We start from the raw sequence: 19,011 nt of genomic DNA, 5'->3' as shown, positions 1-19,011 counted from the left end.
GTATTCCCCAATAGGATATTTAAAAGAGGTGCTCTAACAGACAATCCTTTTAGGATGGGCAACACACAAACTTCTCTCCCTTTAAATAAATTAAAATTAAAATGCTGCAACATCAACATCCATAGGAATGCATTAAATAGCTTACAAATCTATTCCAAATCACTGCAGTCAAGTTTTTATTTTATTTAAAATTGCTCTGAATTCTCAGCATGTGGTGATTTAAAGAAAATTAGTAGCTACTGTTTCCTTCATCGAGTATAAGGAAAATTTACTTGGAATCTATTGAAACTCACTTAGCGAATTGTTGGCCAAGGTGGGAAATCACTAAGAGGTATTATAAAACACATTCAGGGCGATTTAGCTAAACTTGTGCAGAGGAAGAAGTTGACCAGTTGCCCAAAGCAACCAATCAGATCACATCTTTCATTTTTGAAAAGGCATCTAAATGAAAGAAGCAATCTGATTGGTTGACATGGGCAATTGGTCAACTTTTCCTCTACACAGGTTTTGATTAATCTCCCCCATTGGGCCCGAGTGCTTCCTGTGCCCAGGCATCATGCTGCAGCTCGAGAGGAACGCAATGGGGGAGCAGTACACCGGAATGGAGTGCTCTGGGAGGGGAGTACAGTTTTTTTTATAATATATATATATTACATCGGGCATAGTTAAAAGATAATCCTGTAAGTTTTCCTTGTAGAAAATATTTGCCAGTTCAAATTAGCTAGTAAGCCCATTCTGGGTTTCGCAGACTTAAATCTAACATGGTTAGCCAGTTTAGAGTTATCCTAGCCTCAAGTCTGAGGCTAATCAGTTTTGTTTGGCAGCTTTTTTTTTTAGCAAGTTTCCTAAATAAACTAGTGCACGCCACAGGAGGGCAAAAGTTGCATGTGGCTACAAAAACCTGTGTGTAACCTCAACCTAAAAAGTAAAAAGCACTCAGTATATTCAGATGTGCCAAAATGCCATAAAAGTGCAGTATTTAGCAATGGTTTTGTATTTTGTTGCACAAACTTCTACAACTAAAAACCAGCCCTATTCATCTGGTTGTGGTGGAAGTTGTATACAGATAGCTGGAAAAAAAAAAATCGCAAAACTTTCTGCAGTGAATGAACCGCTCACACTTAGTCTAACTTGTAGCAAAAAGACCAATAAACAGAACATTCATCATTATTGCCTATTAACTTCAAAGAACCTTCCATTAAACATATGTATGTATCAGACAACGTCCTGCCCTGGCGCTTCCCCTCCGCTTCACAACAAGATGTTTATGTGTGTTTTGGAGCCTAAATAACATCAATGGAGCAGAGTCTAAATCATTGTCATTCAGTAGAGATCACAGCACAGTTTATAACAAAAGGCTAAGCTCTAAGCCAGCGCCCCACCTAGGCTATCACGTTACACTGGAGGTTTTAATTAATCCTCAGTTACGGGATACTTTGAACTGGGAATTGATGAAGTTGCGCTTGAGAACAAAGTGCATGAGCATGCAAAGGGTTAACATGGATACCCGTGTGGCAGAACCTAGGTTACACTTTAAATTGACAGGCTTCCTCCTGGTTAAACAGAAAACACCTGCACTCTCCTGTCAGGTTGGTGATGAATGGCTGTGCTGCCCAAGCATTAAGCTTCTCAAAACAAAGCGCCCAGAGATCATTTACAGAGCTCCAATCTTTCGTCTTTCCGATTTACTGTCAGCTGAGAAATGAAGATGGAACGGACAACAGTTGCAATTTCGTTCCTTTCAAAAAGAAAAACAAAAGCCGATGACTGCGCGCATTATCTGCCCTGTCACCGGGAACATATGAAATCTGGGGAACAGCTGTAGACATGTTGGTTTTTCCTCTTTGTCTGAGGTAAATTGAAGCTTTACCTCCGGTTGCACAGTTGTCATCAATGTTATCTGAAGTGTGAAACCTAGATGATTTGTGTGTTCTGGCAAAAAAAAACTATATACATGTGTTTTATTTACAAGCTCCTGAGGTGAAAGGTGACCGCATACACCAGAGGAATGGGATTATTTGGCCAACAGTCATCTCTTCTGACCAGTAAAATGCCTGTTCAACTTGGCCGAGGGGGTGAGACCAATATTATAAGACTCAGCCAAAATACTCCACCCCTAGACATCTTATCCACTATCCTTTGGGCTGAAACGCGTCACCTGTGACTACCCTGTGTTTTGTACCTACGGTGCATACGAATCAATAAAAGGAATTCATTTTACAAGGGAGCAGCGCTGGACCGTACGGAACCGTATTGAAAACGTATGCATTGACTCTCCATTGAAAACCGTATGCCAAAACATGCACCCGGTTGTGCCTGTTTTGCATCCTGTACGGTTGTGTCAGTTTTTTTCCCCTACCCAAAATCGTAGCCTACCACACGTTTTGGTCCAGGTAAAAAAACTGTATCAAAACGTATACTTTTTATTTTTAAACATGGGAGTCAATGAGAACTGTATGTGCATACGGTTCCATACGGTTTTCCCCATACGGTTTTTTACTTTGCACAGTTTTTTTTCTTGGAATTTCAATCAAACAAGTGAAACTTTATTCATAATGGAGTGAAAAGTTAAAAACGTATACTTTTTTTCCTTAAAAAACGGATGCAACCTGACATCATTTTTCAAACCGTACACGGATTAAAATTTGAACAAGTTTTAATACAGTTTAGTCCAGAATCCGTTTATCAAAAACCTGATACGGGAACTGTTTGCAAAAACGTGGTGTGAACCCAGCCTAACATAGTAGTTTTGGAGCACTGTGAGGCTGGAATCTGATGTATTCAGGAGGTGTAGATTCCCTTGCCATTGATTGACAGCTTTCTTCCTTTTACTGTGCATCTGGAGAAAGCCATCAATAAGTCCCTGGCGGACTACAATAGCCTGATAGAACAGGCATCACAATTCTCCTAAACTACTACACATTCACACATAAGTGACAGACTGCCCGACTAAGCATAAAGAGACTTCATATTTTAATGTTACGTTGCTATCATAGTCATAGTAGTATGATTGGGAAAGGCTTCCCTTCTGGGACCCACACAATAGGATATGCTAGCAATATTCTGCCACGTACTTTGGCTCAGTCCTGTTCATGCGAATTGCGCTAACTACAGTTCCCAGCAAGGGGGGCCAGGAATGAAAAAAAACAACAACAACAGACAGTGCTAAACCAGCAATGTGCCCCCTTTAATTTCACCATAGGAAAGGGTGCAACCTCTGGTGATGGCACACCTTAAATGGGCACTGTCAGATACAAAAACTTTTGATATGTTGTAAAACATGCAAAACCAATAGGTTTTGCAATTGCTTTCATAATTTTTTTTTCAGTATTTCATACTGAAAAAGCCAAACAACCACCCCCCTGCCTGCGTGGACACATACTAGTCCTGCTGTGTCCATGAGTCATCACCTATGTCATGGACATACTTCCTTGATTGACAGGTGTGAGTGCAGGGCTCACAGCTGGAGGAAAAATCCTCCCACTGTCAGCTTGTGTCCCGATACTGTCAGTGAGGACAAGCTGGGAGTTGTAGTTTTTCTAATGCTAGGGGAGATGTGAACAGACAGCATACTGAGGGAGGGGGCGGAGACCTGCACAGTGAGGCCACGCCCCCTCCCTTTCAGAGGAATTCAGAAGAGTGAGCTAAATTAAAAGTGTAATAAAATAAATAAAGGTGCTAGACATAAAAATTAGATGTACATGGTCAGGATTTGGTACTGAGTGATATATAAAAAAAAAAAAATCTTTTTTGTTGGATCCGATGGGTATACTTTAAAGATAAGCCATCCCTATATTGCCTCTAAGCAACCATTATCTAAAAATATTTAGCACACATCTTGGGGCCACCCTTTTCTGGAGTTGCTTGTGTATGTCTTGACTATAGAACATGGATATTCCTAGAAGGATCTATCCCTTCTATCTGAGTGAGCAAACACAATCGACTCCAACTCCTCGACAAGGGAATAATGGGTGCTGCCAGAATCAAATATGATGGTAAAACATGTAGATTTTTTTAACGTTCAACATGTTTGCACATTTTAATAAATCCACACAGTTTAACCATATTGGCTTATTTCCTTGTCGAGCAGTCGGAGTAGACTGTGTTTGCTTTAACGGGTATTCCGGCTTTATACATCTTATCCCCTATCCAAAGGATAAGAGATAAGATGTATGATCGCAGGGGTCCCGCTGCTGGGGAACCCGGTGATCTCGATGCAGCCCCCGGCATTCTGTGCCAGGCAATACCCCTCCATTCATGTCTATGGGAGGGGGCATGACGTCAGTCACGCCTCCTCCCATAGACATGTATGGAGGGGCGTGGAGTCACTAGGGGGCATGGCCGTGAAGTCACCCTTTGGATAGGGGATAAGATGTATAAAGCCGGAATACCCCTTTAACATACGCCTGGTGGGTTGAGCAGAGAGGGAGCCTTGAGATAATCCACCTTATATTACCTTTATGTGTGTTGTTCCCGCAGATGCATAACCACGTTTGGTGAGTGTTTTTTTTACTATGTACCATTTCATTTTCTTTGGAGGGATCTACACAGGAGAACGCTGCTTGTTTGTTCCATCTGAGCTGAATAAACACTAAATTCTGACAATTTAAAAAAAAATAAAAATAGAGCAAAACTATTAGTAGGCTTCCGAATCCACTTTATATACAGGCTATAGGAACACACTGAAAGAAGGTGGCAGGTGATAAACTGTAACCAACTATATCCCCAATCGTTCACAGACCAATATTTTGAACGTAAATAACCAAGAGAGGCATAAAAGGATAACTTTGCATTCTTTGCCCCCATAAAGAGAATACCATACAGAAATGCTAATTCCCTCCCCATCAATCCTGCTGTCACTTTGACAGGTTGCTTGAAGGCTTATGAACGTGTCAGAATTATTTTTACAAGCCAAGAAAGATATTCTCAAAATACAGTGTTGATGCAAAGCAGTGACCTGAGCGCTGACTCCCCTTACGTAATGACACCTGCATACCTCTTACTTAATGCAAATAAATAATCCTGAATTGATGAATCATTTCTGCCTTCTCGAGAGGAAGGAGTATTTAAACAGAGGTGCATTAAAATATCTTTGGATACAAAAGGCCCCAGGCTCAGTCAAAAAGCAACGAGAAAATACCTGTCCCTCTTTGTCTTTTTATTCCAGATTCATAAACCTCCCCTGAAGATCAAAAGGAGGATTTTCCGGTGGGATAAACTCGTCAAAAGTCAACAAAATGCCTTCACTAAAGACAAGCAAGATGCTCTAAGTGGCCTAATGTTGATAAGCTTAAGTGATGGGGTTGGACACACCCATGGTCCAACGACAATTAAGACCAACAACTCTGTCACTAACACTATTAGGGATTAAGTCCCCAAAATGTATGGTTGCTTGGACCAATTTAACAATTATTCCATAAAACTATAGGTTGGGATATGATGGTCCTGGCATAGTCCTCTTACAGATATGCTCTCTATTAAAGGGGTACACCAGTGGAAAATTATATATATATATATTTTTTTTTTTTTTTTTATCAACTGGTGCCAGAATTTTAAACAGATTTGTAAATTACTTACATTAAAAAATCTTAATCCTTCCTGTACTTATCAGCTGCTGTATGATCCACTTGAGTTTATTTTCTGTCTGACCACAGTGCTCTCTGCTGACACCTCTGTCCATGTCAGGAACAGTCCAGAGAAGGATAGGGATTTGCTCCTACTCTGGACAGTTCCTGGTCAGACGACAAACTCATTATGGCACTCCTCTCCGTCATAAGTAGCCATTAAGCAGACTAGTGTTCGTTCTACAACCTGGACAGCTTATTGACTAAAGAGATGCAATATTTTCCAAATAAATTAGATAAGTATTGCTTCCAATGCCTGCACTTAGTCACCAATTCAAACTTTTTATTTACTTTGATCCCCCAAAATCAAGAAGAAGAGTTAAAAGAAAGCGAGAGTTCAGTAATTTCCATTGTGTATTCAACGGTTGACGATTGGCAGGAGGCTCGGTAGCTGTGCAAACATCAAGACTTCTAGGAGGATTTGGTTTACATCAGACAACCTGGTAGGTCTGGTGGAACACAACCCAATGTGCCAAACCTACCAACTTGAAAACATATCACCTCCGTTAAAATAAAAACAGCGCCTCATGCTAAACAAAAGCATCTTTCAACAGCACATGTTCCTGTAGGATACAAGGGTTGTTAAGGTGTTTGGTTAATTGCTTAGGAGAAGAAAACAACAACATAGCACTCTTTCATATTTTTGTCAGGATATCTTACTCCATTATTAACATTTAAAAAAAATATGTGTGTGTGCGTGCATATGTATGTTTGTGTGTATATAAACACACGCCCACATATAGTGCAACTCCCATGTACATTGTCCTTGAATTTCGACACTCAAAACATCTATTATTGAGCATGTTATATCAATGTCACGTAAATAAAATTTAAAGGGAACCTGTCAGACAGACAGCATGTTTTTGAAGAGGAGGAACTGAGCAAATACTAAATCTTTTCCCAGTAAATTATAGAACTCAATTTAGTGATCTGAGCTGATTCAGCCATGTAACTTATATGTATACAAGTTCTTATTAAAAAAAATAATAATAATATATAAATATATGGTAAGAACACTAAAGAAACAAACAGGTGTCCTGCACTCACCGCATAAGCTCTGGTCATTCAGCTCCCATCTCGGACTGTTCCTCCGGACCAGCTGTCAAGGTGCTTCTTTAGTGTTCTTACCATTTATTGCTACCATCGTATTGTCCCAGCACCGCCACGCCTGGGTTTGCCTGGTTACCTGCACTGCCGTTCCTGATAAATCTCAAGGAGCTGTATGTTTGAGGTATCAGTGCCACTTGTTTCCTCTGTTTTGTGTATATATATATATATATATTTTTTTTTATGTGTGTGTGCGTATATATATATTTTACACAAACATGCTCGAGTGCTTTTCGACCCATCTCATACTTTTATAAAGGGAACTATGTATTGAAAGCATAAACCACCATATAATATGTGCTGCTACCCACAGCTGCCATTTAGAGAGTTTCTGACCAAGGCTGTAGAGGATTCTAAACACACAGCAATGATAACCGTGGAGATACCAAAATAGAACCTTGCATAGATTAAATTATAGTGTTTGGTCGGTCTGGAAACCTCACAAGCATCTTCCATACTTCAAATGTACATTCTAAAATGGGAAAGGGCACCAGTCCACGACAGTCATAACATTTATTTATTCTACGGCAACCTAAATCCAGACTTCTGCAGCTGTACATGGTGTTATTTGCGCTACCACACAGACAACCAACGCTCCGGACAACACTCAGTTTCCATAGAGAAGAGACTGATGTCTAATTCACAATAGTTAAAATGGGTACTGTAAAATTAAGCATCCTCACAGAGCGGAGCTGCTTCCTTACGGGTAACCCATGTCAAATTTGTAATTGGTGGTGTCTAGACTTCTCAGTATAATTTTAGCTGTGGATTTAACACCATCTGTTCCACAGATCCTGATGTAAAAAAAAAAAAATCTAATCAAATGGACCTAGAGTTATCTCCTTTGCACATCATTATCATCAATCTGTTATATACCAGAACAAACAAACAGTTCTAAGGCCTTATTCACATTGCTTTACAGAAGATTTGGTGTATACCGCTGAAAAGCTGAACACATACAAGCAGCATATGCCAGATATCCAAAAATCTAAATTTCTCCTTCACTGTGATAATACAAAACAACTTGAAAAAAAGCAAGTTTGCAGTATGTATGCCTTTTTTTTTACCATAGGAGTAAATAGGCAGAATATTGCCACTGTTTGCTTATATAACCGCGCATAAAAGCTTAATAAAAGCATAAAACAGCATAAAAGCAAAAAAAAATAAAAAAAATTTTAAATACCGAAATATATATATATCACCAAAATATAAAGCCACTTACAGGGACTGAAGAGATCCTAGAACCCTTAAAGCCTCGCTAGGAACAGTCTTCAGCTGGTTGTTCTGAAGGGTCCTACAAAAAAAAATTTTAATAAATAAATTAGCGTGTGCCAGATGAGGACTGCTGCATTAACCACTCAAGGGGGATCTCAAGAGTCATGAATGCTAAATTGTGTGAAATTTGCAATGGGTCAACTTCCAATGTCTTTCTATAAATCTTTATAAGGCTATGTTCACACACAGTATTTTGTCATTTTCAGCCATTTTTTGGCATGTAGTCCAAATTTCAATGGTTTAGGGGTCAAATAAGGACCAAAAATACTGTGTAAACATAACCGTGATAACACCTCATCTTCTATCAAGGCTTATTAATAGAATGAACAGCTATAAGCCTTCTTGGCAAACAAAATCTTGAGGGGAAATTTACTAAGACCAGCATTTTCTATGTAGCCTGTAGGGAAAACTGCACCTGAATTAAATGCAGCTTAAAGGAGTACTCCACTGTCCCAGCATTTGGAAAAAAATGTTCTGAACGCTGGGGCAGTGGGGTACCCCTTTAATACGTTTGGTGCCTGTGAATATGTCTGTGTGCCTGTGAACTGAAATCTATGCCGGTTACAAGCTGTACTAGATTTCAGTTTTAGCTATTTATGTCAATTCCTGGCATAAATTATCATAAATGTGTGGGGCTGTAAGAGACCATGACCCCTCGGTAAAGGGGTTATGGTATAATGAACACTAAGGGGCTAAGTTTCTTATTGCTGGGTTTGCGACAGTAGAGACCGTTCCATCCCTCTCTCCCCAATTTTGAGAATGGACTCTGGAAGCTCCAGCTGAAGTTGCGATAAACAGATCTGAAAATGTCTCTCCATTTACCGCCCATTCTCCAGTTCACAGGGGGTCCATGCAGTCAGATGCCTTGTGATCATACACCAATCTCTATGCTGAGGATAGTTCATGGGGCAAAACCAATGATCTGATCGGGACCCCATCCCACTCAGTCAGGAGCATTCAAAGAAATAGAGCGCGTGGCATCTAGGAGGTAGACAACGCGCGCTCCTGACTAAGCGGGACGGGGTTCCGTTCAGCTACCTAACCTGTGGAAAGTTAATTTTGACAACAGTACTCCTTTAAGTCCCACCCAGTTTTGGGGAGTTGTGTAAGCAACCCAAAACTGGGAAATGTAGCAAAATGTTTGAACAAAATGGGTCTGTATCAAAGTTTAATTTTAACACCTCAGGTTTTTGTTTGCCAGGGACATACACTGCCACCATAAAAGTCCAACAGCTTTTTTTTCCCCTCTCCCTTCTGTAAACACAAGCACACCCAACCACACTGTGTGTCCTTGTGAATGTGGAGGATAGGAGCTACCAACAGCTACTTAAAAAAAAAAAAATAAAATAAAAAGCCCTATGCATTTGACAGACTGAAATTGTGATCCCGGCTTTGAATATGGATTGTCTATCCTCAGCTGTTCAAGTGAACGGGACAACTCTGCAGTACCTTGCACTACTTAAAGGAGAACTCCAGAATAGGAAAATTATCATCAATACTGCCAGCAGTAAAAAAATAAACAGGTACATACCTTCCTTCGCTCCCCTGGTAACCCACTCCGGTCTCCGCCGCGATCCTCTTCCTGGTTGGCGGCGAGTCATACTGCACTCAGCCAATCACCGGCCGCAGCACAGTCCCCACTTGGCCGGCGATAGGCTGAGCGGCAGTGTGAGAACGCTTCAAGATACACAATTCTTCACTACACCAGCAACTGCTGCTGGGGCTGAAAACATCACACTGCCGCTCAGCCTATCGCCGGCCGAGTCGGGACTTCGCTGCTGATACCACCACGGCAAACTTGTAAACACAAAACTACAAATATTAGACATCATATGTAAAAAAAAAAAAAAAAAAAAAAAAGGGGGGGGAGGGTGGCAGTGTCACTGGAGGACAACCAATTTCCCCTGGGTCTATGAGGGTTAAAGGGAAAGGCTTGCTGTGCTTCCAGAGCAGGGCAGGCATGTAATTACTAACAAAACTGCACAATTACTTACAGGACTTTGAGTTCTCTCAGGCCAGACAAGGCCATGGGATGGATGAAAGAGAGGTCATTGCCCGCCAGCCGCCTGGAAGAAAAATTGTAATAATAATTGAGACTGAGAGAAAGGAAAAAAATTAGATAAAGTGAAAATTTACTAAAAATATTCTAATGAGTTTACATGAGAGAAAAAAAAAATAAAGATTCTGAAGCCATGGATAATTGATGGTAAAAAGTATTTCACTTGTTCTATGACAACAATAAATGGCAATAGGAGACACACTGTACAGTAATGAGACCTGGAGAGTGCCCAGTGAGGACGGCTCGTACATCAGACGGGTACTGGGCCAGCATTTTCTTCTTATCGTGCCAGTGCCCAGTCATAATGAGACAAACCCTGACCTAGTTTAGCAGCTGCATCTAAAAGGGTCTCATTATTATTTGCCATACAAAAATCCTGAATGACACAGCTCTCCCATTAAGGGAACAGAAACATGGTGTTATTTTATATCATGCGCAAATTTGCCACAAAATGTACATGCAGATTCGGAGGAGGATCTGGATGCTGCAAAACCCCTGGTAATAATCATTGTCTGCATGGTAAAGGAAGCCTTTCAGGAGATTTATGCCTACTTACTACTCTGTGGTGTTTCAGAGAAGAAAAAAGTTTAGGGTTCACACTACCTTTTGAGCATACGGTCACCGGATCCGGCGCCGGTCAGCATCTCATTAATTTTAATGAGACGGTTTTGTGATTGGACCTAAAACCGTGGTATACGGTCAGAAAACTGGATATGGGGCAAAATGAGCTGACCGAAGTCACTATCTGACTCCGGTCGGCTCATTCAAATGAAAGATGCAGGCCGCGTCTGGCTGGGGTATGGGAGTGCCCGATTTTCCGGATCCAGTGAAAATATGCTCAAAACATAGTGTGATTCCAGACAAGAGGGGTCTTCTGAGAAAAACCGAAAAAATCCCAGGATAGCTCATCAATTACATTTGCCTGGGGGGCGTCGCTGAGCACCTCTGCCACCAGTTTGCTAGAACCATGGCACCAAGACATACACACAGTGCACAGGGCTGGAAGCTGGCTCCATAGATGATGTAGTGGCTGCGCTGGCTTATTGCAGCTTAGCTCCTATTAAGGTGAATGGACGCTGAGCTGCATTGACGCAGTATGGCCACTACACAATGTATGGAACTGTTGCTTCCAGCATTGTTCACTGTGTACATCTGGGCAGCGCAGTTCTGCTGAACAGCTGACTGGCAGGGGGCTAAGTGACAGCATCCCTTTGATCAGATAAGGTTTCCTAATCCTGAGGATAGGCCATCATTTACAGGAGAACCCCTTTAAAACAGAGCTGTAAAACAGACTTATGTGCATAACATCTTGGCAGTCTCTCTGACTTAACTTGACAAGGTCCTGATGAAGGGATCTGTGAACCCTGAAACATAATTGTTATCTAGAATAGAGATCATTTGGTTCACTCTACATGTGATCGTCCTTTGTAATCAGCAGAGCTTTTTGAAGGGGTCTTTTTCTGCTACTGCATAATGGAAGCTTCCGTTTCCCTCGGACATTGCGGTTAGGCAGCACTTCTTGATGCCAAATACCTCTAAATCCGGAGTGATATGCTCTTATTCCTCACACTACATGTGAGTGGCTGATCTACAGAAACGTCTACAGATCTCTCTTTTTTGGGGGGCTATGTTTCCTATAATTTAATAATTGAGGTGCCATCCTCCAGTCTTTTTTATATTACCATGCAATCAAGGGGTGTGACTTTGTTAAAAAGGGCGTGGATTATACATGACTCAATGCATGACTAAGTTTCCATCGGTTTCCAAAACTAGAAGATGGAAAGGAGTGCATAAGAAGCATGGCAAACATCCGAATTCTGACTCCTGTATAGCATACAGTAAAAAGATTGCTGAATTCAATAACTTGATGGATGATGGTCCAATGAACTTCTTAACCCAAGAGGTTGGTGGCATAGATCAAGTAAACTACTTTTATCTTTCAGCTATGGGGAATATTATTGTTTACTAGACCTAACCCACCAGCTGCTTGGATGCTGGTACAATGGACTTTTGTGGACCCAACAACTGGTAACTATCATCAGAGTGTGCTGTGAATATCTTGGTTTTGCTATTGTTGTGTTACATGGACAACATGTTTTGTATCTGTGTCTAGTGTACATATTGGGAAATTCTAATGACATGGTTGGCCACGAGTATACAGTCTAAACTTATGCTTCTAAGAAACCTTCTTTAGCATCTTTGGCCATAACATGTTGATATACATTTTCTTTAAAGGGGTACTACGGTGGGAAAAAAACTTTTTTTTAATCAACCGGTGGCAGAAAGTTAAACAGATTTGTAAATTACTTCTATTAAAAAATCCTACAGAGTAAATTATTTTTTGTTTGGAACACTGAGCTCTCTGCGGACATGACCACAGTGCTCTCTGCTGACATCTCTGTCCATTTTAGGAACTGTCCAGAGCAGCATATGTTTGCTATGGGGATTTTCTTCTACTCTGGACAGTTCTTAAAATGGACAGAGATGTCAGCAGATGTCAGTTTTCCACCAGGGTACCCCCTGAAAATCTTAAATACTGTAGTCAACCAAGCATGGCAATTCAAAACATATATTTAAAAATAAAAGATAAAATAAAAACTATAGATTGTCTTGAATAGGGCACTATGGCAGATTTATTTAACTAAACTGTCACACAGCAGCAGGTTTTTACACACTTGTGGAATGTTTCAAATAATCTCACTGCATGGGGAACCAATATGACGGATTAAAATATGGGCACCGGCTTTTCTTTCCATAGTGCCTCCTGATGTCAACTCTTATAAGCACCTGGGCCAGAATCTTCAGTCGTTCTGTAGTCCAATGCTCACACGCACAGTGCGGGTACTTTAACAAAGTCAAACAAGGCACTCTAAGGCTGGGTTCACACCACGTCTTTGCTAAAAAAACGTATGGCAAAAACCGTATACAACCGTATGACTCCAAATTAAAACGTATACGGTTTTTCCCTGTACGGTTCTATCCGTTTGCATCATTTTTTGCCAACGGTTTTGCTATTTTGTTGGAATTATTTTTCAAGCAATTTAATAAAGTTATTATTGTTCTATTGAAATTCCAATCTGCGCATGTGTCAACTCCAAAAACGGATTAGAAAAACCGTGTGCAACCGTATTCTGAAATTCTGTGTATGGTTCTCATAGACAACAATGTTAAAAGAACCACATACGGTTCGCATACGGTTTTCCAACCGGAGGCAAAAACGTGGTCGACAGCGTTTTTTGCCTACGGTTGAAAAATCGGCAAAACCGTATCCAAGGCAAAACGGATGCAACCGTACACAACATTTGGAATACGGTTTACAATGCATTCTCTATGCATACGGTTTCAGATATGGTTGTATACTTTTTTTGCGGAAAACCGTATACGGTTACCGTATTTGAAAAACGTGGAGTGAACCCAGCCTTACAAGTCCACATTCCTCGCAGTGATCCGACCCGATGGGCCTAGTCTTCAGATCCCATGTACTTCCATAACCCAGTCATTTGTTCACCGGTTGTCCAGTCTTGGGTCACTTTTGTTAGGTACTGCCCCTATATACTGGGAACACCCCACAAGACGTACCGTTTTCTCATTCCGTCATCACTATTTGGCCCATGACAATGTAGCTCAGATCATTAGACTTTCCCATTTTTGCTGACTAATATACCCGTTGTCCTGATATAGTCAATGCTCTTCCCCTTACCTGTCGTGGATTTTAGGTTATGGCTGTCTATGGCACACATCTATTCTGGGCCAGTTATTCATTAACATGAAAATGGCCTCATGAACTTCATTTTGCTCACTGTGTAGAATTGCTTATACAGTGATCCCTCAACTTACAATGGCCTCAACATACAATCGTTTCAACATACAATGGTCTTTTCAGGACCATTGTAACTTGAAACCAGACTCGACATACAATGCTACGGACAGTCCAGGTCTGCGAAATGTGTCAATGGCTGGAAGAACCGACCAATCAGAATGGACATTTCACTGGTAAAACCCCTGTATTAGTGGTTGCACTGTAGTACTGAAGCGCATGCACTGAATTCCTGTCTGGTAGCGCCCCCTACAGTACAGGGAGGTATTACATGTTCAGTACTACTCTTAACCTATGTCACAGTTAGCTGCTCCTTTGGACACCAAGTAAGGGCGGCTCCATTTTACTTTTTTAGGAAATACATAGACCTCTACATAGACCAGTTTCCCAACCAGGGCGCCTCCAGCTGTTGCAAAACTACAACTCCCAGCATGCCCGGACAGCCTTCGGCTGTCCGGGCATGCTGGGAGTTGTAGTTTTGCAACAGCTGGAGGCACCCTGGTTGGGAAAAACTGAGTGATTACAGCTCCCAGCAGATCTTTCTTACTTTTATATGTAAGGATTTACTTTATCTATATTAGTTATCTACTTATTTTTCTTTAATCCTCACTTTTTCCTATTTTTGATGACATTTTGGAGGCGTCAGAACCAATTGCCAGGTTTCCATAGAGTTGTGGTCTCAACATACAATGGTTGTCCTGGAACCAATTAATATTGTAACTTGAGGGACCACTGTAGTTTCTAAGAGACGTCAAGGAACATCTATCCTACAGATCCTGGCAATCTACGAAGATCAACAAACAAAATAATCTCTTCTAGATGTGCACTTCTCGGCATAGCGTCCTTCCTCCTGGCTTGTTTTCTTCTGCTTGTCCTACTTCCCGATAAACATTTTCTGTGTGGTCCAACCTTTGCTTGCACCGCGGCTTAAATATCACAAGCCTTTTCCTGAATGCAGAATCAGACAAGTGCTAAAATGTGGCACACCTAGTAATCCCGGCCACCAGGCTGCCAACACGAGATCGCTTTACACGGTAAACTGAGCACAAGCTGGTTCCTTTCCCTGAGAAAAGGGAGGGGGGTGATGGTGAGGTCCCAGGGTCTGCCTTAGACCGGCTCTTCACAATTAACATGGCTATTAGAGAGGGGATGTGCCCATAATTGCCAACTAATTGCTCTTACATCTGTTTAACAGCAACATCCTCCTATCCGCAGTAAAGCAAACAGGACAAGTGCAGAACAGATTGCCTGATCGGGACCAATGTAAGTCTATGAGAGTCCAAGCAGAAGATTACTCGGACCGTGCCATGACCAGAGAGACCACTTTTGATCCATTTTGTTGGGTTGTTGGGCCAGTACCCAGCCCAGATATGTATGTACATGACGCCAAAATAGATCTGGTCAATAAAGCAAAAGGTTATATTTAGAGATGAGCGAATTTACAGTAAATTCGATTCGTCACGAACTTCTCGGCTCAGCAGTTGATGACTTTTCCTGCATAAATTAGTTCAGCTTTCAGGTGCTTCGGTGGGCTGGAAAAGGTGGACTCTTTCCTAGGAATGTATCCACCTTTTCCAGCCCACCGGAGCACCTGAAAGCTGAACTCCTTTATGCAGGAAAAGTCATCAACTGCCGAGCCGAGAAGTTTGTGACGAATCAAATATACTGTAAGTTCGCTCATCTCTAGTTCTATTTTGTGACCATAAAGGGAAGGCTTTTTCAGACCCCTAAACCAGCACCGTGCTATAATGCATGACTAGGTTTCTAAAAATGTCTTACAACAATCTTCTACAATGGTGCATTTGATATGCCACTTTTACAACAGTCAGATTGGCCTCTAAATGACATCCTGCAGAAATAGTCTCCAAACTGTGGACCTCCAGATGTTGCAAAACTACATCTCCCAGCACGCCTGGACAGCCATTGGCCAGTTTCTTAAAGGGGTACTCCTGTGGAAAACAATTTGCTTTATATCAACTGGGGCCAGAAAATTAAACAGATTCTGTAAATTACTTCTATTTCTAAATCTTAATCCTTCCAGTACTTATCAGTGGCTGTATGCTCCAGAGGAAGATTTATTTTCTTTTTGAATTTCTTTTGGCTGCCCACAGTGCTCTCTGCTGACACACCTGTCCATGTCAGGAACTGTTCAGAACAAGAGAGGTTTCGCCATGGAGATTTTCGCCTGCTCTGAACAGTTCCTGACAAGGACAGAGGTGTCAGCAGAGAGCACTGGGGTCAGAAAGAAAAGAAATTCAAAAAGAAAAGAACTTCATCTGGAACATACAGCAGCTGATAAGTACTGGAGGGCTTAAACTTTTTAAATAGAAGTAATTTACAAACCTGTTTAACTTTCTGGCACCGGTTGATTTAATAAATAGCTTTCCACTGGAGTACCCCTTTAATGACATTCTACAGAAGTGGTCTCCAAAGTGTGGACCTCCAGCTGTAGATTGGTCTCTAAATGATATGCTTCAGCAGCGGTGTCCAAATAGATGTCCAGCTGTTGCTAAACTTCTGGGCATGCTGGGAGTTGTTGTTTTGCAATAGCTGGACATCCACAGTTGAAGACACATTTTGGTCCCATGTAAATGTAGCCCTCCTCAGCTCCCTTCCATATATATATATATCTCTGTAACAAGGTATGAGCCGCTCACCACATACACGCCCTCCTCACCACCTGTGCTGTGGTCCGGCTGGTACCGCCTCCAGCCTATTATTAGACAAGAACAAAGACGAGGTCCGGCACCAGGATGGTTGCAGATAAAAGCTGGCGTTGTTTTATTGAAGATATCGCAGTACAAGGCAGAACGTCTGATGCGTTTCGCACGTGACCGTGCTTAATCATAGAATTGTCAGTCTACGATTAAGCACGGTCACGTGCGAAACGCATCAGACGTTCTGCCTTGTACTGCGATATCTTCAATAAAACAACGCCAGCTTTTATCTGCAACCATCCTGGTGCCGGACCTAGTCTTTGTTCATTATATATTATATATATATATATATATATATATATATATATATATATATACACACACACACATATATATACACATACATACACACACATACATACATACGCACACACACATATACAGTGGTCCCTCAAGTTACAATATTAATTGGTTCTGGGACAACCATTGTATGTTGAAACCATCTTATGTTGAGACCAGAACTCCATGGAAACCTGGTAATTGGTTCTAAAGGCACCAAAATGTCATCCAAAAATAGGAAAAAGTGAGGATTAAAGAAAAATAAGTAGATAACTAATATAGATAAAACAAATCCTTATATATAAAAGTAAGAAAGATCTGCTGGGAGCTGTAATCACTGTCTATGTCAGTGTTTCCCAAGCAGGGAGCTTCCAGCTGTTGCAAAACTACAACTCCCAGCATGCCCGGACAGCCAAAGGCTGGGAGTTGTAGTTTTGCAACAGCTGGGGCCACCCTGCTTGGGAACCACTGGTCTATGTAGAGGACAGGAGCTTCTTCGGGGTCCTGTACAGAACACACAGGCCAGGATTTATCAAACTGTGTGAGAGAAAAAATTGAGAGATTTTCCCACAGCAACCAATCACAGCTCAGCTTTCACTTTACCAGAGCTCGTTAGCTGAGCTGTGATTGGTTGTTATGGGAAAAACTCTGCATTTTTTTTCTCTCATACAGTTTGATAAATCTGGGCCACAGTGTCCCAAAAAAGTAACGGAGTCGCCCTCACCTGATGTCCAAAGGTGCATCTAACCCTGATACAGGTAAAGTGTACAGAACATGTAATACCAGACACCAGTCAGTGCATGCACTTCAGTAATACAGGTGTTTTACCAGTGAATGCCCATTTTGATTGGTCGGTTCTTCCAGCCATTGACACGTTTCACAGATCTGGACTGTAGGTAGCATTGTATGTTGAGTCTGGTTTTAAGTTACAATGGTCCTGAAAAGACCATTGTATGTTGAAACGATTGTATGTTGAGGCCATTGTAAGTTGAGGGATCACTGTATATATATATATATATATATATATATATATATATATATATATATATATATAATTTGATTAATTATTTTTTCTATAATTAGATACAAACCTAAACATGAATATGGGGATTCAGAATCTTTACTGCCCTTCACTGGAATCAGACTATACCCAAGCTGTAGACATAACAGTGCGGATGTTGCGATGGAAGTAAACACCGTCTCCCCACCGCTTCACAATATACAGATTTACCCAATGTTGCTATTTGGAAGGAGGAACATGCTGAAACCGAGCGCCGTTGCGTGACTTTAAGTCTAGATGATCTGCCTACCTCAAGGCAACTCCTGTTTATTCAGCCTGCTAAACCAACTAACAGAGAAGAGCAATTCACCCAGCATCCGCTTTTCCTCACTTTGGCAATCTTCCAGGAAACAGGATACAACTGGCCGAGTAAGCGAAAGGTTTTTCTAACATGCCTGCCAAATATTCGTGGGCCGTTGACGGACTTACTGCTTAGAAGGGTCAAGAACCTCATAATTAGAGGCGGGGAGGGGATGTGCACTATTAGCACTAGACACAAGCTCTTCAGATGATATAAATAATGCCTTCAGGATTGAGGAAGCGGAAGATGAGACATTTCTTCGCCTGCAGGCTGCAGTTTTTTTGGTTTTTAAATGACATTAAACCTTTAACATCAAGACATTACCTGCTGCAAGCTCGTATCCGTAGCGTTCGGATTAGCTCATGGATAATACCCAATTTGGGGGCAATTATATAGGTGGGCTGATTTTCACAAGAATGTGCAAGAAAGTGAACACTCAAATGCTAAATAAAATCTACAGAAATATTCTCTCTCTCTATATATTATATATGTGTGTGTGTATCTATATCTATAATCTTTATCTATATATCTATATCTTTTATATTTATCTCTCTCAAATTATATAGTAAATTTGAGTAGCCGTATTAGTCCAGTGATGTAAATCATAAAATGTTGCAGTATCTTTTAATACCTTTCTTATTGGACTAACAGCATTTTGTAGAGAAGCTTTCGGGATTCCTCCCTTTATCAAGTCCAAATCGGAATTATCGGAAAGGTAATTGCCGATATCGATAATGTCCAAAATCATGAATGTCGGCCGATAAGATCAGCC

At 41.1% G+C, this 19,011-nt stretch overlaps 1 protein-coding gene across 1 annotated transcript in view; it reads right to left on the bottom strand.

Annotated features, from left to right (window-relative positions):
- The window catches only part of LGR4 (leucine rich repeat containing G protein-coupled receptor 4), a 100,354-nt gene that overhangs the window by 21,523 nt on the left and 59,820 nt on the right, over window positions 1-19,011 (bottom strand). The window contains exons 3-4 of the mRNA XM_056526690.1: window positions 10,001-10,072; window positions 7,954-8,025 (exon numbers count right to left, since the gene is read on the bottom strand). Coding sequence (XP_056382665.1) covers window positions 7,954-8,025; window positions 10,001-10,072 — 144 coding nt within the window. The remainder of the gene's footprint in view (window positions 1-7,953; window positions 8,026-10,000; window positions 10,073-19,011) is intronic.

This window comes from Hyla sarda, chromosome 6 (assembly GCF_029499605.1).
Source record: "Hyla sarda isolate aHylSar1 chromosome 6, aHylSar1.hap1, whole genome shotgun sequence".
NCBI classification, from domain to species: Eukaryota; Metazoa; Chordata; class Amphibia; order Anura; family Hylidae; genus Hyla; species Hyla sarda.
This window is presented reverse-complemented; position numbering and strand designations above follow the sequence as displayed.